General features: G+C 37.8%; 1 protein-coding gene across 2 annotated transcripts in view; it reads left to right on the plus strand.

Moving 5' to 3' along the window:
* Positions 1-21,436, plus strand: part of GABBR2 (gamma-aminobutyric acid type B receptor subunit 2) — a 474,092-nt gene that overhangs the window by 299,443 nt on the left and 153,213 nt on the right. For both annotated transcript variants that reach the window (XM_071736906.1, XM_071736907.1), the window contains exons 9-12: positions 50-130; positions 3,252-3,402; positions 3,902-4,034; positions 18,556-18,663. In XM_071736906.1, the coding sequence (XP_071593007.1) occupies positions 50-130; positions 3,252-3,402; positions 3,902-4,034; positions 18,556-18,663 (473 nt within the window). The remainder of the gene's footprint in view (positions 1-49; positions 131-3,251; positions 3,403-3,901; positions 4,035-18,555; positions 18,664-21,436) is intronic.

Below are 21,436 nucleotides of genomic sequence, written 5' to 3' on the forward strand. Positions count from 1 at the left end.
AGAACATGTGAACTGCCATAAACAATCGCTCTTGTTTCTTTCTCTGCAGAAAGAAAGGAAGTCAAAGTGGGAGAGTACAACGCTGTGGCTGACACACTGGATATATTCAACGACCACATCAGGTTCCAAGGTAGGACAGAATACTGGAAAGGAATACAGGAATTACACAGAGAAACGTATGTAGTTTGCAAGACTGCGTATAGTTGAACAACTATTTTAGGATTTTTAATATCAGGATGCTATGACAGTATAAAGAGAAGAGGATCCAAGTTGTGCTTAAAAAAAAGTAGAAGGAAAATTCTAAAAAAACCTGAAACAAAACAAAACAAAACAAACCCTGCCATGTTTTGATGCTGCTTTTTGATGATGGTGTTGTTGTTCCAATGACTAGGACAAATTCAGATTTACATATGTACTCAAATATTCTTTGATATTTCAGCAAGGTGCAGATATGACTTCTATTTCACCTCAACCAACCAGTGCTGTCCTAGATTCATCCCCATTTCCCATTCTTCCAGTTCATCTCACCTGAAGGAAACACAAACAAGAGAGGTTAATTTCCTTTTAGGCATGTCTGTTCGGCAGTTAGAAAATATTTTTTCATTATACCAAGGGTAGATTTAAAGTGTCCCATATGAAACAGAACTAGAGAGGGTGTTCAGCCCAGTAGTACTCCAAAGGGCCACACCAGGCTTGTGCTGGTGTATCTTCTCACCATTTTTAATCACATGCTGAAAGTTGGAACTTCCTTTACCTTGTCAGCTGAAATGAATTTTAAGGGACTCTTCTGTTGAATATAGACATATTCATTCTTTTTAAAGCTAATAATTAATATTTACTCATGAACTCTGATATAGTGCAATTCAGTAATGAAAGTTAAAGTCAGTTTCTTGAGATCTGTGTCATTTTACCTGAAAGTGGTGGATGAGTATCAAGATGCTATATCCCATGGTCTGCTACATCTGCCTCCAGTGTCCCAATACCCAAGGTTTCATGACCATGACTGGAGATTCACTGCTGTGATATAATCCTTGAATGTTTGTCCATCTGCTGGAGCTTTCCACTTTTCCTTTTGGTATCCTGTGATGGACTTAAAAGAGCACAGCTACCATTCACCTCTTTTATTTCTCTGGAGAACGAGGCTTTGGAAATAAGGAGTATAGAATCTGTTCCAGTTGCATATAACTGGTACCCAGCAGATTATTTTTGCTACAAGGAGGAACTGATGGTGTATTTGAGTACTGATTTAATTACCATTAATTTCCAGAAAACATATTCAGAATGAATGAAATAACAGGAAACAGATTTTGTCTCTCCAATACGGACAGTAGATGATGAGAAAATTTGTCTGTTAAGGTGTTTTTCAGGATCAGATTCCAAGTTCTTGTTCTCCCTGCGCCTGGTGTTTTTTCCACCCATAGCCTGTCTCATGTTTGTCTTAGGATGTATTTCATGACTCACAGGGAAAATTCTCCATTAACTCCATAACACCTTAGCTTTTCATTGATGCACTCATGCATTTGGTGTGGAGGACATTGTTTTGTTCATCTTTTGTTCACAAAAAAAATCCTAGTAGCTTCAAGTATTTGAAATAGAGTAGTAAATATAGCTTTAGTAAATATAAATATAGTAGTAAATATAGTTTTAAAACCATTGCATAGAATTGCAATCACAAGAAAAATAATTCATTTTATTAGAAGCAAGAGAATTGGATGGCTGTTGCAAATATAAGAAAATACATTTTATAGAATCACTGTTGTTCATATTAGTGAATACAATTAATCAGTATACTCTGTCTCTTTGAGATACAGCATGATGAGTTTTTTCTTTAATATTAGATCTTATAAGCAGGCATGTGCTTTGTTTTATTTTTGACTTGCAGTCCATTGCCTAATATTTTCGAGTGTAAAGCACAGTAAAGACATTCTCTGAGGTGAAAAGAGGAAAAACTCAGGTATTTTTCTCCAGTATGAAATCATCAAACCCCTTTGACTGGCGCTTTGTTGTGATCAACTGAAAGGAAATTTTTTTGCAGAAATGTTGAGCATAAAGACCAAAAGATATCAAGTTTCCATTGTCTGAATTGTTTCAGATTAACTGGTAAGGATAAAACTATTTTATTGTGTAAAGCCTTGGCTCTTCTTCTAGCTGCAGAAGCAGAAGAGTGGATGTGAAATTTAGCTATGGCAGCTGCTAGTCAGTCACAGCTCTGTGATCCGTGGGTCCATAAGCTCTGCTTGTGCAGTCATTTTGGGAAATGAAGCTTCTCAGCCCCGTGCAGTTCTCACAGCCCCATGGAGAGCATATGTGAAAGGACAGGCTGAGGCAATGTAGGGCACACAAATCCCTTTCTGAAAGAAGATAGTGATGCAAAAGGCCTTTTCCCAGTCCCTGCAAGAGGGAAAAATGTTGCAAGCAGGCAAAAGGGAGTGTGGGAAGTAGGGGATGCAGACATTAACTGCAGTTGCTGGAAAGAAATTCTGCTCATTAAACCAAGAAGCCTTTAATTAGTGGAAGCTGATTGTCGATCACGCACATAGCTGTAAACATAATTTCTAAGTTCACACATTCAAGTCCACATCTGCAGGGATTTGCAAAGTGGGTCTGTCCCTGTAAAACCTTTGCTATCCATTTTTCCATATTGTTCCATCCTGTAGATTCCTACGGTAGCGCTAATAAACTTGCACACCCACCGCTCCTCTCAGGGGCTTCCCCTACCCTGCCCACAGCCCAGAACCCCAAATCAGCCTCCTGGGGCAACCAGTCTTTGCCCAAACGATGCCACCACCAAGGCTGTGGTAAGGTACCTTGACAGGCCATTTGAATTTGGCTAGGAGGTAATGAGAGTCTCCTGAGAAACCATGCCTTCTTGTTTTCTATTCATTGCTCTGTCAATTTTTAAAAAAAGCATAACCTCCTGGTAGAGTTCATAGTCACAGTATGTATTTTACTGTTTATTTACCCTTAAAAATGAGGATCTTTAGCATACATTTTATGGGGTTCAGCAGTAGGGTTTTGCTGTGTTTTTTCTTCCAAAGATTATGTTTACCTGCTCCGGAAATAGAAATCTCCTTATCAATCAGTGTCATTAACATATGTTCATAAAATTCAATTATTTTATCAGCTACTGGTGAAACTAATTTGCTCAACCTATTAAATCCAGGTATAGTGATGAGGAGAGTTCCGTATTTTCTTACAAAAATTCAACATCTGGCTGAGCTTTAGCCTTTCTTTTCTTCTTATTATTCTAGGACTTGAGCCTCCAAAGGACAAAACAATTATACAGGAGGAGCTACGCAAGATCTCCCTGCCTCTCTACAGCATTCTTTCAGCCCTCACCATCCTAGGAATGATAATGGCCAGTGCTTTCCTATTCTTTAACATAAAAAACAGAAATCAAAAGTAAGGCATTTATGCTATTTCTAGGACTATTTCTTTCATATTTAAATGCCATGTTTGTAGATTCTGTCATCTATATGTCTGCGTGTGTGGAAAATGTTAAAAACTGTGGAAAAGTATTTTAGAAATCTTTAATTCAAATCATTATGTACTGAAACACATTGTCTGTCTTGTAGAACAAGTAATTTTATACTGTCTAGAAAGTGGTGGGGTGATTTTGGTTTTTGGTTTTGTTTTCTTTTAATTTATGTTTGACTGCCTGCTCTTAACATTAGCCCTAGCTAATTAATCCTTTGGTAAAATCTTTTTACTAAGCATTCAAAAACTAGAAACAATGCCAGACTTTATAAAAAAACAAAACATCAAGTACTGTGCATGCCTATAGATTTCACAGAACTCTATAAGAATTGTCATCTGTTTGCTGGGTTACAAAAGCTCTTCTTTATTGCTCTTATAACCTAGTAGTAATCTTTTCTAATGCACTATTGTCTTTTGTCCGTAGACTAATAAAGATGTCCAGTCCCTACATGAACAACCTCATTATCCTTGGAGGGATGCTTTCTTATGCATCTATTTTTCTTTTTGGTCTTGATGGATCCTTTGTCTCTGAAAAGACATTTGAGACACTCTGCACAGTAAGTAATTTCATATATTCTACTTGAAAATAGTCTTGCAGGAAGCTCTGTGAGAAATGCAAACAGAAAAGTTCAGTAGTTGGATGTCTTATTCCATTTAATCACTGATTCTCCTAGTTCTTTCTTGGGATATTTTCTGGGACCAAATTCTGTAACATATGCAAAGCTACTTTATTATTAATGAAAGCTTCAGGTACATTGGGATTTGGCCTCAGACTAAAAGAGTAGACTTACTTTTTCATTTTGAAATTGCATCTCTGAAGATGATTTATTAAATGTTGTGTTCATGGCATGACAACTAGTAATATCTGTGAAGCTGCTTTATTTTCTTTATAGGTTCCCTATTTTTTTATACTGCATGACTACTGCTTGTCCAAGTCTATTTACTCAGTCTTTTTGGCTCAACTTCCAAAGACTTCCACTACTACTTCCAGGCTATAAACCCACACAAGCCTGGATCCATGTAGAATCAAAACAAGCAATTCTGAAACCAAATTAAATATCTTCTCCTAGAAGCTTTTAATCTCTTAGTTGCTCACTGTAATAAGGATGTTTCTGTGATTTGGATTTCCTGCATGAACTGGCAGGGGGTTTGGTGTCAGTTATTTTCTTGCCAGTGTTGGAAGCTGACTGCACACTGCAACCAGGCACCACTTCTGACTATGGTACATTCTCAGCTTCAGTATCAGAAGAATTTGTGCATCTAATACCTAGATCATTAGCTAGGATTCCATGCTAAATTTTGAATATTGATTGTTACGAATTATCTCAGAGAAATAGTGGTTTGACAACAAATTGGAAAGCTTTAAAGTGTGAGGAGCAAAGACTCAAATACTTTAAGTCAATACTCAAATCTCATCCCTAGAGATATTCAAAGTGAGACTTGATGAGGCTCTGAGCAACCTGATCTATTTGAGGGTGTCCCTGCTTACTGCAGGGGGTTGGACTAGGTGATCTTTAGATGTACCTTGCAGCCCAAATTATTCTATTATTCTGTTCCTATGATAATAGGAAGTGGGAGAAGCCAACATCCATTTTGTATCCAGAAATTATGTCCTTTTTTTACGCACCAGCTTCTAATGGAGCAGAAGTGTAATCAGGAAAACAGCTGTTGATTTCAAAACCCATTCTTATCTCACCCTCTGTTGCAGAAGTATCTAGTGGTAGGAGATACAAATTTGACATCCTGATGTTTGTTCAGCCTTGAGGGGCTTGTATTCTGAGTGCCTGACTTCACTGCCAGGCTGCATGTCATTGTATGACTGGGCTACAGCCCTCCTTGAAGCAGCCAAGCATTGCTGAACAGCAGAGGAGAAAGTGGGAACCAGAGGTACTTATAACCATCGACCTGCTCGAGGGAGCAAGTTTCCATCCAGACTTAGCTATATAAAGCTAAATTTAAGTCCTCCTTTAAATGTGGCACAGCTCAGTCTTAACTGTGAAAAATGAACAAACATCCCAAATCTTGTGCCTCTGAGATAGAACATTTCAGCTGTTTTTTCTCTAATTTGCTTCTCAAAATGTAACCACAACTCTTGGATTCTAAATGTAATAAAATTTAGGCGAGAGCTGCTTTGCTCTGCCCTACCTTACCTATCTCATCTCTTTTTTCCAATTTGTATCTGTCACATTATGTTAGATCTCTTTGTCCGTCTGCTGTAGTAGGTAAGATTTGGATAGGCACTTGAATAACATAACTGCTTTACTTAACTGACCAGTATAAGAAAGGAATGGGAAAGAATACTGTGCACTTAAAGACAAACTTTGATTAAGAAGTATTGCCACATGCCTTTCACAGAGTTTTATTTTTTTAAACATTGTCACCATTTTATCCAATAACTGAGTGACAGATGCCTTTTGTTATTCCCCCACCACCCTCCCATGGGAGGATAGAAAGGGCGAACAAAGGAGAGAGATTTAAAGGTTGGAAAAAACCTAGGATAAGTTTAATGAAGTAGTAATAATAATGGTTATGGTAAATTACAAAAATGTATAAATATGGAACCCACACTCCCCAGTTGGTAAATATTTCCTGAGCTGAAAATTTCCAAACCGGACTCAACAGCAAATGAGGGTGCCAGGGTCCTGGTCCCAGTCCCAGTCCCAGTCTGCAGCAGCTGTGGAAGCAGCCAAGCTGGTCCTACTTGGGGAGGCAGGAGAAGGTGACCCGTCTCAGTGAACAGTGTTCTCCTCTGGCAAAAATAACAAATAACAGGATGTAGGAGCACCAACAAAGGGATCATAGATAAAGACCTCACCCAGCCAGAGAAGCCAGCAGAGGGATCTCTGAGAAGCTGCTTTATACTGAGCACCATGGCCAAGAGCACCGTGACTGCTCCTTCCTCTCCTCCCCACAGGCACAGCTGCTCCCACAGTCCTGCCACATCCACAAACTATAGGGAATTTTTACCCTGGTTCTCTCAAGCAAGGACAAACATCGTTAAATTTTATATTAACAGAGCAGTGTCTGTGAGATTTCTCCCTAGTCTTCGCTTTCCAGGTTTTCAGTCCAGTCCAGAAGCATTTCTAATTGTGCTTTCTTGTACATGGCTATTGATTTATCTTATGAATCCCAGCTATGTCAGTGATTAGTATTATGCTCCTAGATACAAGAAACTCTTCAGAAGAAATCCATCAGGAAAATTTTTTCTAACCCTCTGCTCATTGAAACATTTCTTATAAAATTTCTTCCTTAATTTTTCATTTTTTTTTTTTCAGTTTAATAGCTTATGTGTTTAAAGCCAGGTTGGATGAAGCCTTGTACAACCTGGTCTAGTGTGGGCTGTCCCTGCCCATCTAGGGGGGGATGGATCTTGATGATCTTTAAGGTCATTTCCAACCCAAACCATTCTATGATTCTATGATACAAATCTATGATTATCTTAAAAATCATTTTTATATGGCTACCATTGACTGTGGCAACTCACTTTCCTGTTTTGTAGAGAAGACTGAATTAATGCTGGATAATTCATAAATATGGGACACAAACCCACTTTTCTGTTCAGTAACTCTTCTGATTCTCCTCCTTTTTCACCCTAACATTCACTATGTGTTGGGTACAGTATGTACATTTGGTGTCATGTCACAAAAACCCATCTTTCCATATGGGCAATATGCTTAGTAGTTTCATAAGGACTACTTATATATACTGTTTTTTACAGGATCAGGCCAGTAAAAACATCTCTTGGTCTTCTGTTTCCCTGGAAATGTATAATTTTGATTTCCCATTTTAGCCAGATTAGAGATTAGTTTAAAATTCCCACTTTGTGTAAGATTGTAACTTAGTTTTTTCAAATAACCAGCTATAATGGAGAGCAGTCATAAAAAGCCACTGAGCCAAAAACATGTGGCTACAACTATAACAACCACATCTCAGGCACACAGATGAGCCATGTCAGTAAAGGGAGAGACATTTTTAGTAGGGAAGTAAAATTTTTAATTGATCTTTTATAAGCATATGCAAAAGTATAAAGCTGGCATTATTGTTATCCCTTCTCTAAGCCAAGTAATCACTCTCTTTGTGTCCATATTTCAAAAGCATTTAGATCTCACCAGAGTAACAGTATAAAAACAATAGCAAGTTTATTTAATTACATGCGTTATATATGGTCACAGTTTAATTTTCTGAAAATTTTGGCAACGCCTCTAGAAAGTCCTTAAATGCTCCTGAATCTACCCACAAAATCCAGGAAAAAACTATTTCCAAATTGTAGGTATTGCCTTCCAAACTGACTGTGTCTGCTTCCTCTGTAACTTAGAGCACTTTTCAGAGGCTTAAGTGCTTTGTAATCTCTGGTCTTCCTAACTTCTACAACCTATATACACACATGGCATGTGTTTTGCTTTCCAAGGACACTGCAACATGATACAAAACTACACCAGTAACACCTGAACATTTCAGAGGATTTGTTTGAGAAGTTGTACAGCTCCTTTCCACTGCAAGGCACTGGCTGTAGGAGGATGTGGTATATATAGGGTTATATATAGGCTGGTGGATTATATGTATATATATATATGGTTATATATAGAGGCTGGTGAAGGGACTTGAGCACAAGTCCTGTGAGGAAGGGCTGAGGGAGCTGGGGCTGTTCAGCCTGGAGAAGAGGAGGCTCAGGGGAGACCTCATCACTCTCTACAACTCCCTGAAAGGAGGGGGTAGCCAGGGGGGGGTCGGTTTCTTCTCCCAAGCAGCCATCAGTGAGACAAGAGGGCATGGACTTAAGCTCTCCCAGGGGAAATTTAGGTTGGATATTAGGAAAAAATTCTTTACAGGGAGGGTGATCAGGCATTGGAATGGGCTGTCCAGGGAGGTGGTGGATTCTCTGTCCCTGGAGGTTTTTAAGAAGAGACTGATGTGGCACTCAGTGCCATGGTCTGGTAACCACGGTGGTAGTGGATCAAGGGTTGGATTTGATGATCTCAGAGGTCCTTTCCAGCCCAGATGATTCTGTGATTCTATGATATATAAGTCAATATGCTGAAACACAGAACCAAGTGTTAAGTATATTTTAGAGTCAGCAAAGCACTTTAAACATATGGTCAAATAATTTCCTTAATAGGGGGATTATATAAGTCTTTACAATTATATAGTGTTGACTGTGTGATAGAGTGAGTACTTGGTTTCCAAACTATTTCATTTTTGTCTTGATATGTCCATTTTTTTAATGGAAAAGTCATCAAGTATATTTAGATAGAAACCAGTGTTCTTATAGTAAGAATTCATAATACCAATTGTAGCGCTACTGAGTAATAAGTAATTTGTCAGAATTAGAGATTAGGTATCATACTGTAAAATTCTAGCTACATGGAATTAAACCTATCCAGAGCAGTGAATTCTGGGAAAGTGGTCAGTGTATTTTAGAAATGTTAGATCATGTCTGATGTCTAATAGCAACTTCGTTGCCGGTACAGAAAAAGGAAAAGCAATGCTAACATTTCATTAAATGGATCTGAATGCCGAAGCAGAAAGGACTTCAGATCTGAGGGAGATAGTGATCTATCTTTGTTTTTAATCTCAGAATTGCCATGGTATCATAGAAAAAAAAGAAGTTAGAAGTAAGGGTGTGAAACATGATGTGATGCCAACTGGAAAAATGCAAGCAAGTGGAAAAATAATTGAAAGCATTCATTATATGGAAAAGAGAGACTTGAAATTAGCAGTGCCAGTGACATATCCTATGAATAGAGTTTAAGCTGACATACAAAATAGAGATACTTAAAATAGACTAGATCATTAGATATGATCATAACGTTTAGACTTCTGTAATATGTTCTACTGAGATTTTCATACATTAGAATTAAGACGAGTAATGTCTTTACAAGATGGAACTATGGAATGAAAGGCTACTTAGGGCCTGAAGGAGGAGCACTGTCTCTTTTCTGTTATGAATCTCCCTCCAGTAGGTAAATAAAACACTGTTCATGTTCTCTGGATATAACTGACTAGATTTGAGCTGAGAAGTGCTGGTCAGAGGTTGGACTGAGTTATCTTGATGGTCTCTTCCAACCAAAGACATTCTGTGATTCTGTGAAAAGATTGGTTTAAGTACTCCAGGTTGCAGTAAAATTCCTGTAGTCTCCACCCACAAGGTTTGTTGTACTATATAGCAGCAGACTGAACAGCTCTGCCTCTCCTCAGTCTGGGTAGTCTTGGTGTGTAGTAGCATTTTCTCCCGCATTGTGCATTGCACTGGGTGATAGAGTGATAGGGAAAGGGCAAATGATCTGTTTGGAATAGTTCAATACAGGATTCAATCTGCTATAGGAGAGGTCTGCTCTGGAGATACCAATTATGTCCCAGTCTCCTTTACACTCTGGAGCTCTGCAAAGGTGGTATATCAAAGATAAGAGGACCTAAGTCTTGTGATTTGCAGTCACTAAAATTAAGCATGCTTTATCTTGTTTATCTTATTAACTAGTGTAGGTCATATGAATTGCCAGCACCAGGGAGATATTCTATGATTTATGGTGATCTAACTGAGTCCCATCAATGTTTTTCCTTAAATAGAGTGCATGAAGATTTTTGCACACCTGTGGTGTTCAGCAGTGCCCTCATCCATTGCAGGTTTTGCTCAGGCTTTCTGATTTTAGTCAGTTGCTCTCAGCATGATGCAGGCATTTGGAAACACTTTTTACACAAAGAAGGAACCAAACAGTGGCATGGGGTGGAAGGAGAGAAAGTGAGAGAGAGAAGAGTAGAGATATCATTGATAAAGTCCAACTACATATTGCAGTGTGTGTGACTGTATGGTCTTGATGTCTCAGGCATCTTAGAATCATAGAATCATAGAATTGGCTGGGTTGGAAGGGACCTCTGAGATCATCAAGTCCAACCCTTGATCCACTACTGCTGCAGTTACCAGACCATGGCACTGAGTGCCACATCCAGTCTCTTTTTAAATATCTCCAGGGATGGAGAATCCACCACTTCCCGGGGCAGCCCATTCCAATGCTTGATCACCCTCTCAGTAAAGAAATTCTTTCTAATGTCCAACCTAAACCTCCCCTGGCACAACTTGAGACCGTGCCCTCTTGTCTTGCTGAGAGCTGCCTGGGAAAAGAGACCAACCCCTCCCTGGCTACACCCTCCTTTCAGGGAGTTGTAGAGAGTGATGAGGTCTCCCCTGAGCCTCCTCTTCTCCAGGCTGAACAGCCCCTGCTCCCTCAGCCTCTCCTTATAGGATCTGTGCTGGAGTCCCTTCACCAGCCTAGTTGCCCTCCTTTGGACCTGCTCCAGGACCTCAATCTCCTTCCTGAGACACAGGACTCGAGGTGTGGCCTCACCAGGGCTGAGTACAGGGGCAGAATCCCTTCCCTGGACCTGCTGGCCACGCTGTTCCTGATACAGGCCAGGATGCCATTGGCCTTCTTGGCTACCTGGGCCTGTTAGCACATTCATGCTAACAGTGAATGTTACAGACCTTATCTTCTCAAAGGTGTTCTTTAAAATGTATCTATTCACTTTTAAATGTATCCAGATCTTCAGAAGCTCTCAGAGGTTTTTGGCCAGTATTATTAATTATGGATGATGAAAACTTTCAGTCTGTCTTGTAGCAATTTTGAAAGGTTTTGTTCTTATTTTACTAGTTTTTCATAGTCATATGAATGCCCCACTGAGAGAACAGCTAGGCAAGGTGAAACTCCATGGTACATATCTCAGCTTTTCTTGAGAACCTCTAAGACCGTCAAGAGAATTGCAGGGTGGTGTAAGAGTGTAGTGAAATCCTGAAAACTACATCAACCAGAGAAACTGCAATGAGTGGCAGAGAGGAAAAGCCAGGTGTGAGAGGTTATGGATGTATTCCTAGGAATGGGGACAGACTGCAATATGAGGGGGTTGCTGTCCAATTTGGTAAAAATTGAAAGTTGTGGAGCTGGGTGAGAGGACATATGGAAGCAGGGACTTGCCTTTAGCAGTAAAGCAGGGAGGGGATGTATGAACCTTCCTTCCGTTTGTTCATATCAGCTTTGTCTTCCCTTGTCACTTTGAGTTTTCTCTGTTTAACTGTTTTTGAAAGAAGTGATGAATAGGCAAATGTCCAGACAGAGCCATCTCAAAGCTGTGGCTGTCTTGGTTTACTATGGGCAAGAGCCATTTGGATTAGACCCTGTGTTACTAAATATGCCTTGATATTTGATTAGTAGTTGATGATGGGCTTCTTATTCATACCCTTTACACTCTTCAAGCATTGCCACAAGTTTAAGGTGTGTGTGTGTGTCCACATGTGTGTCCCCAACCCTCCTCTGGAATTTCCCTAATTCTTTTCCTCAAATAGTTTTATTTTGACCAGGAATTGAAAAGCAATGGGCAGACACTCAACTCATACTGAACTGCAAAAGGATTTGGACCTCTAATCCATTTCTTTGTCTCTGGAAGTCACAGCCTTAGTTTGTATTTTTAGTCTGGCCTTTTTAATTTTGCTTGTATTCTTTCGTCTATTTCCTACTTAATTGTTTAGCTGTTAATTTTAATCTCCTTTTTCTGCATAATCACTTCCATAATTGTCCTCACTGTCGTTCAGTCTGAGACTGATCTCACTCCTATTTAATTCAAAGGCAATTCAGTTACTGAGTTTAACATGAGCCTGATCAGCTTCTATTTTAGTAAATGACATTTTCTTGGGAAAAAAACCCAACAAACAAACAAACAAACAAAAAACCCCCCACAAAAGTAGAGACAAAAGTTATAAGGCTGAATAGATCCTTGATACACAGTTACTTTGTATGCTGAAGCAAATACTGCACAACCTCGCCAGAGATTTATTGAGGTAATATTTTTAGAACATCTTGCCTCTCCTTCAGTAGGACAGCAGGCAGATTTTAAAGCCCCCTTGTAGAATCAGGAGCAATTGTAATATCTTTTACACTACCCATGGATTAGTTCTGAGAAATGATCTGAAATATATTAAGAATTCACTGCAGGAGATCTCACAGCGTGTGAAGAACCACTGTACTTAATTTATGTGAAAACAACAGGATTCAATTCTCTAATGGTTTTGCCACTTACATTTTACAAGAACTGTGCTGGTGCCACACAAGCTCTAAAGAGTGAGTTAAAAGTCATAAAAACATGTGTCGTGGTTTAAATCCAGCCAGCAGCTAAGCCCCATGTAGCCACTCGGTCACTCCCCCCTGGAGAATTGGAAAGGTAAAAGAAAAGTTGTGGTCTGAGATAAAGACAGAATAATAGGTAAAGCAAAAGCTGTGCACATAAACAAAGCAAAACAAGGAATTAATTCACTGCTTCCCATGGGCAGGCAGGTGTTCGGCCACCCCTGGACTCCATCAGATGTTAAGAGTTACTTGAGAAGACGAGCATCATCATCACTCATAATGTCCCTCCTCCTTCCCTTTAGCTGAGCATGGTGTCATATGGGCTGGGACATCCCTTTGGTCACCTGGGCTCAGCTATCCCAGCTCTGTCTCCTACCAACTTCTTGTGCACCCCCAGCTGCCTCGCTGATGGGGGTGTAAGCACCCTGTGTGCTGTGTAAGTGCTGCTCAGCAGCAGCTACAACATCCCTCTGTTACCAACACTGTTTTCAGCACAAATCCAAAGCGTAGCCCCATACCAGCTACTGTGAAGAAAATTAACTCTGTTCTGGCCCAAACCTGCACAATGTGTCAGAAATTGTTTGATATAAATGAGAAAAGTATAATTCAAATGGATGAACTCATTCTTGGGGGCCTGCTTGTGTTCACGCTGGGGATTTTGCCATGATTAATAGAAGCAGGATCAAGCTCCAGTGAAAAGTTGTTGAGATGACACACATTTTGTTCATCATAATTATCCTTTATGTCCCCAGTTTGCCAAGAAAAATAGAAGCGCTTGATTTTCAGCTCATGAGTAGGCCACAGAAATCAATAAAATTGTCTACTTAAAGATAATTGTTCTCTCCAGGTCTAAATCCACAGCATGCTTTATTCCCATGTTTGTCACTTTTATGTGCCTAAGCCTAATATTAAAATGCCACCGAGCTGCTCAGTACTGATGTTCAGCTGCAGCCTAACCCTGTGGGCACTGCAGCTTCCAACAGGTGCATATGAAAAGCTGACTAATTATGTATATTCCCATAACTAATCAGTCTGGGTCTCAAACTAAGCTGGAGAGTGTCTGGAGTGTCAAGTTCTATGAAAGTTTTAAAATTTTTTATTTAAAATAAACCGTTAAATTTAAGGTCTTGACATGATAAAAATAGTGCTTTCAAGAATCTTAAATCTGAGCGATTCCTCTGCTGGAACATACTGTTTAGGTAGCTGAAGAAGAAATTGTTAAAGAACCAAACTGGTTCACTGGTCCATTCAGATAATTGCTATTAAAACAAAAGCAAAGTGCTAGGTTTGTAGTTTTTCATGCACCACTTGAAAATTCTTTGTGCTGATATTTATTTTGCTTTATTCTTCATTCTGAGTCTTTAATCCAATCTTGTTGTTTGCTTGATACTAGAAAACTGGATTAGTATAGTAGAGTTTAAACTGAAGCACAAAAAAAAAAAAAAAAAAAAAGTAGTTATGCAATGTGTAGGAGGTTGATTTTTCTTCTTTCAGCTTAAGAGAGGAGTAAAGCACATCACTTTGTTGATCAACTGCATTGGAAATGTTTGTTGCTTTCTGAGATCAATACTTTCCCAGGCATTACTTGTTGGTTCTTGACTGTGTGGTATTCTGACTGCATATGCAGTGGTGGCCAAATATGCAGAAATACGGAAAAATAATGGAAAAGTGAAAAATTTAACCTTTCATCAATTCAGTCTATTTTCCAAATAATCTTATTTTATAATTTTACATGGAAATGTATACATTATTTTTAATATGTTCAAATAATATTTTGGTTTATCTGAAAGTTAAGAGTACCTAAAATAGTGCTCATGTTTGTAAGCTCCATTCTTAAACAGGGAGAAACTTTTACTTCTTTATTCAGGATGTTTCTGATGCTTTCACCACTCTGCTAATTTCCCATTGCTAATTCATTGCTCACAATTAGATGTCTTTTTTTACTGATAACAAGTTCTAACATCAAATAATGTTATAGGTCTGATACGCAGATACATTAAGTATAATCACTTCACTATTCACATAACAAGATTATGGGAAAGGTGCAGATATCAAATAGCAGCATTTAAGATGTAGGCTGGCCAGCAAAAGTTCAAGGTTGAGAGGAAATATTAAAATGGAAGTAACTATATAATGCTGTTAAGCTATCAGGGCTTCTTATGTGACTGGAAAAACCTATAAAAAGTACAAATTCCTGTCATGAGTGCATACGTAGTGTTTTCAAAAATAGACTCTAAACCAAAATGGTCTAGGAAGTATAAAGATAAGAGAACTTGGAAACTGCATTTTAGCATCTGCATAGACATACTTGATTATTGATACCATACAGTATTATCTCCTTTGACACATGCAAGTTGCCTCTCAATGATAGAAAACAAACAAACAAATGTAGGAGGTAATTAAATTAGTCAAAACATTTTATTAAAAAAAAAAAAAAAGTCATCAAGACATAAGCAGGTAATTGAAGGTATATCCTAAAACCTAGGGAAGGCATGAAGAATTTGTAATGACTTAACCCTGTAAGAAAAAGATAAACAGTAGCTATTTTACAAATTATCCTTCTGTAGGAGCAAGTTTCCCATCTCCTGAGGAGGTGCACTTCCTCTTGTTTGGTGGGTACTGGTGGCAGGGTGATCTTCCTCTGCCTCTTCTGTCAAAATCCATCATTATAAACTTTCAACATGAGAGAATTCCTGATTGATTGTATATCAGCATGCTCATGCTCCCCAATTATTTGTGTTATTTTTTATAATGTTCTTTAAAATGACTGGGATTTGGAGGTATAATACAATCAAGAAGATAAATGGGCAGATATATGAATTTCAGAGGCTTTTGCTGTTTTCTGAATTTGTCACTTTGCTGGCTGCATGAATGAATTATAGCAGTAAAATTCAAGGTCATTTTCTTCAAAATTAAGAATTTCTTTTCATCTGAAACTTACCATCCTACTAATGATCTCATTTTGACAGAATGTCCTGATACATTTAAGCTAGAATGTTTCCAGTTTAGCCAACAGTTTTATGATTCTAATTTGCATAATCCAGATCAGGACTACATAAAACTTTTTGAACCAAACATGCTAGAAATAATATTTTTCTGAATATTGAATTTGAAACATACTGTGAGCATAATTGAATTTATTACAGTTCCCAAGAGGCAATTACTGTTTCAGTGAGAACAAAACAGTGTTATTAGAGACATGAAAATACCATATATCTTGCCAAATATATCACTGAACTGTACACAAAAGAGCTGAATACTTATTAATAGCATCAAAAAGACTGAATGCTAAGAATGGTTATCACAGCTCAGTTGATGTGAAGTTAAAAAAAACATGTATCTGGGTGATATGACCATGTTGATATGAAACATAGTATTGAAATCACTCAGTGTTGATCTAAATGTAGTTTTACTCACGTTATTAGCATAATGTATGATAGTAAGTAATGAGCAAAGACTTGGAAAAAGTGTAAAGTTAAAAATGCTGCTTTGCTGCCCTAAATAACTATTCCAGTTTCTTTCAGTTATGAATTTCTTTTTCAGTATTTCATTCAAGAAAATCACAAAATGGCATAACTCATCTGGTTTGAATCTAATCCCAGTCAGCTCACTGATTTTTTTAACAGCAGGGCTCACCAGTAATCAGTACATTTAGGGTCAATATCAGCAGCACAGTAGATAAAGTATTTTTGGTGCTAGTAAAATATAAATATATTCATATCAGAGTATGTATCTAAAGAGTCTTTTATACCTAGTGGCAATATTTTCTGATACACACACACTGGGTCAGATCAGACACCAGCTGCTCACAGGACACAGGGGTTACAGGCACATCCTTTCTTCTGGGGTGCAGGTTCCCCAGTAGGCACCCACCCTGGAGCAGCTGTGGGCTCTGCCTCTGTGTGTGTCTCTGTAACCTGGCACTGCCCACACCAGTGAGGAAGCACCCTCTGGGTTCACATTTGCACACTTGGGTTTCTGTCCCATGATGTGCAGTGTTATCAATCTGGGGCATGTGCTCTTTCAGGCAGCTTTGGGTGTCAATTTGCACACTTCCTTCTTTGCTAAAACCCAAGGTTCCTGTTCTGTATATTCTTTTCTCTCACTGATTCACCATTATTTGCCATGCACATTTTATATGTTCATTTGTCTTAAGGGACTATTGCCATTATATCTTTCTATGTGCTTTATTGACAACTTTTTGAGTAATTCATCTTTTTTTCTTTCTTTTCTGCCTTAATACTCAGTCACTAATTGCTAAAAATAAGAATTTCTATTAGAAAAATTTTGGGAGAAAAAAATCATGGTTTGAATACAAAAATTAAAATTCTGAAAATGTTTGGAAAGAACAAATGTAGATAACATGTATTTTGAAGTGGAACATTTAGATTGTGCCTAACATTGTACCTAGATTCCAAGTTTTGCGTCTTACTACAGAACTTATTTTGTCATCAATATGTATATCCTGAAAATCCCAAACTCTGTAGAAGTTAGATGCTGGCTTCCAGTGCAAAAAGTTCTCTTTAGGTCATCTAAAACTTTTTTTTCCAAAATGCTTTTTTTCGGATGTCCTGGTTTCCATAAATCATATTGTGTTTATATCAGGAAACAGCTCTACTGGCCAAGGATGCATGGTCCACAAAGAAGGCTTGTTTTTCCTCTTTTTTTTTGCCTTTCTTGCCTTAGCCATTATCTCTTCCCCAGTTTTTCCATCTGTAATGCACAATACATTTTATTTTTACTACTCTGTTTGCTTTTGTGCAGTCTCCCTTTTTGACAGGCAGCTCAGGTAGAGGAGTCCCTAGAGGGAGGAAGAGTTTGTTCCTCCTCCTTGTGATTTCTCAGGCTCTCAGGTTCATCTGCAGGCTTCCAGCTCCCTGCTGTGCCTCTGGCATGGTCTTCTACCTGCTGTGCTGTGTAGACTCCAATCCCTCTTTGGGGAAGAGAATAGTCAGCTCAGGGCAGAAAAGCTTTCAAACAGCCAGACCTCAAAAGCAATGAAAAAAAAAATTCCCAAGGAATTAGAAGGGGCTGTGCAGAGCTTGCTGCAACTTAGAAAGTCGCAAGCCTGGCTGAAATCAAGTCTGAAAGTGAGGACCTACCTGCAGAGATGCTATGGGCAGGTCAGGAATTGCACAAAAATAGCTTTAATAACTTGTTTTCAGTTCTGCTTGGTCAAATGGAGTTCTTTCTATTACAAAGTAAGTTATTCTAGTTTTTACTCTAAAGACTTCATGTGGTTTTTAGTTTAAAAATCTTTTGAGTTTTTTTGAGGAAGCTTACTGTAAGGAAGAGGTCTAGATAGGTCCATGTCAAAGCTGTGACCAGCTCAGGGTCCCATTTTTTCATTACTGTGTGTTAGCTCACTATCTCCTTTCTTTTAGACCCATATTGCAAGTATAAACTTTGATTTAGCTCTTAGCCTCTGCCTACCAAGGCTGTCTTGCCCTGTATTTCCTATGTAATTTTATTGTCATTTGTTCTTGTCTTTCCAGAATGCTCATTAAGTGATGTATACCTCACATAGTACAATTTCCTCTGATTTAGTGTGAATAATATCTCTACTTCTCTATTAATTTCTGCCCCAAATTTCACTGTTAATAATAGATCCATGAGTAGTTTTTATAGTCTCAGTCTCTTGTTTTTCCCCACTAGTTTCTTCCCCTGTCTGAACAGAACAGAATAAAAGTGAAAAAAATGCAGAATAACAGAGTCATGGGTTTATGTATGGAAGAGATTGTTATTTCAGCATCCAGATTTTTTATAATTGGAGAGGGACTGGAGGGAGTAGAAAAATGCAAGAAAGCTATGAATGAGACAGGTCTGAAATGCCAAAATCTTTGTGAAGTTCTTTGAATATTTTTTTCTCAAGGTCTTGAGAAAAAAAGTTGGCTGAAATTATGATATCCACATTGTCTACTGAAAATTAAATGTCTTTTTCTCTTATATATATATATAATTTTTTTAGGTGCGAACATGGATTCTTACAGTGGGATATACAACTGCATTTGGAGCAATGTTTGCAAAAACGTGGAGAGTTCATGCAATTTTCAAAAATGTGAAAATGAAGAAGAAGGTGAGAAACAGGAAACTCTTTTCTTGTTGCCCTGTTAATTGTCAGCCTGTTTGGCCACCTTTCCTAGATAACCATACTAGAGTTGATTCTGTTCCTGTGCTCAAAATCCTTAATGATTTGATATTGGGGCTTTCCTGGTCTCATTTTTATTCCCTAAGAGCTGGAGTTGAGCAGCAGACCTTTAGTATTTTTAATGAATCAGTGGAGGTGGCTGTAAACTTTTAAAGTTAATTCAACTCCTCATTATTATCTAGTATCTTGTCTCAGCATCCAGAAGTCTTCTGGTTGATTCACAGTCGTTATGAAATATTCTTTGGATCTGACTGTTTGGGATGCAGGCATTACAGAAGTTTCTGATGCATTGATGGAAAGAGGCAAAAGAGAGTCCTGCTTATACAGCTTTCTAGTTCTAATTTTGATGGAGATTGGATAAACTTAGTCTACGAATAATCAAATCTGAACCACAGTGGTCATCTCGGGAATTTTTGATACAGAACATTTTTTGTAAACAATTGAACTCAGCTTGGGAGTACTACAACAGTTCATGTTTGTAATGGTTATTTCATATTTTTCCCATGGAAGTACTTTTCACACATGAAGTGCTTTTAATCAGATGTTTGTGTTTAAAAATGGTAAAACTGAATTTATTTTGATGGAAAAAGATGAAAAGAAATGTGCATGAAAGGGAGAAAAAATAATATTATAAGGTGAGAAGTAGTGCTAAATGCAGTTCCTGTATGCAGCTGAATAGGTTTATTCCAATAAGTAGTGAAGAGTTACTTACACCCAAAATAAGTAGAACAATATTTCAAAACCTCATCAGATTCCTCTTTCCCTCTGTGAGTGTTCATGAAAGAAATGTATTTTAAAATTTTTTTTGTTACAATTAAGTTGTTGACTCTACAGTTGGAACATGTGGGAAGATGCTGTCACCATGAGACACACCTCTTCCTAATGAGGTTTGGGCTTTAGATAGACAGAGAATTAACTCAGTCTCTGAGAGGATTTATGTCCTAGGAACTGGGACCAGTACACTGTCACGTTCAAGTCACAGCCACCCAGACCTGCCCTCTACTATTTGGTCATTTCAGGATTGCTTAAATATTTGTGAATTAAATCCCAAATTCATTAAATCTAAAAAAAAAAATAATGAAAATTAAATTATAGTTATCTTAAAATCAGGTAAAATTATTATAAATTTCTGTACCAAAATGGAATATTCTGGACAGAGGGAAGAATATTCTGGAAGAGGGGATCACCCTTGCTGCACCTGTGCAAAGAGTCCACTTTATGCTACCAGGGTCCAGTATGTATTTTTCAAGGATATTCCTGTATTAAATTCTTTTCATGCAAAGCTGAGCCAATATTTAACACTCTTGAAAAATGAGATTTTTAAATTGCAACAATGTTTTCAGCTCTATTGATACAATTTTTTGTAAATTAGTGAAGTTACAAAAGAATGCCAATGTAACACATAAAAGCATTTACGTAATAACCTTTGTTATGCTGAGAATTTTATAATTTCTACAATACACACTATTCCAAATATGAATGAACAGTGGACTGTCACTAAGAATTTGCTTTATTATTTTTAGAAAAAAAATCTTAGAGCTTCCAGGTGCTATTCAACATTAAATTTAATTTTCAGTTAATTAAACATATTCTTCAAATTCTATATAGTGCCTGTTCTTCAACAGGCCCAACAACAACTGCAAATTGCAATTGTTATTCACAGCTGAATGATCAAGTGGTTGAAGATCAGTTAAAAAGACACTGACCAATATAAGGGAGATAAACTTGGGGACATCTGGATGCTGACCAATGAGATGCTTAACTCTGAGTGATGCTGTAAACATCAAGGCAATTAGGGCACCTTATTCAATATTCTGGAATTAAGTAAATGGTGCATCTTGTTATGTAAACTTTAAAGAATGTCTTTTCCACAGAATGATCTTGGTTTGCTTTATTTGGGTATCTCATTCCAGAACACAAGCATGAATCATAAAAGACAACAGCTTTCGTAATGCAAAACAAATTAGCTACCCATGATAAATGTTTACTAGTCATACATTTTCTGTCTTTGATTTGCTAGGATAGACAAAACTGTTTTTAAGAGCTCATTGAAAAACATTGCACTCTTTACTTATGTCTTACAAGAAGGACATTTCCAATTTCAGTAGCTGTAGTTTACAGACAAAGCATTTTGTATCTGTGGAAGCATAAACAATGGAAATTTTCACAGACAATATCTAAACTGACAGATAAACAAAGGTGGTGCTGCATGAAAAAACACATTAATGGTTTTTGAGTTAGCTGTGCCATGACGGAGCAGACTGGTGATTCAATATGAAGTTTAAAAATTCCAAAAGTCTTGTGGATCCTACTCATCTTCGGTCGCTTCACTTTCCTCCTGCACATGACAGTAAAATCTGACATTTAGGTATATCACCTTTGCCTGTTTTCCTGGATATTTTCCTCAGGAAAATTTTCCAAGCAGTGGAAAATGTTGGTTTGTTCATTTAATAGAAGTGGATATTAAGTAAGAGAGAGAAGAATATAATGAGTGACTCAGATCTTCAGGTCTTCATTAGGTAGGGGAAATTTGCTTCCAGACTTTTACTGAACGCCATGGCTTTGTGAAGAGAGGAGAAAATGTATAGAATTGTGAGAAAATGTATAGAATTTTAACTAATAATACACCATAACTCCACTTTGGTGCAGTGGAGAGTGGAACTAAATTATGTATAATGCCTTGAATTAGGCGAAGATTTTT

The sequence above is a fragment of the Heliangelus exortis genome, chromosome 2, assembly GCF_036169615.1.
Source record: "Heliangelus exortis chromosome 2, bHelExo1.hap1, whole genome shotgun sequence".
In the NCBI taxonomy this organism is placed as follows: domain Eukaryota; kingdom Metazoa; phylum Chordata; class Aves; order Apodiformes; family Trochilidae; genus Heliangelus; species Heliangelus exortis.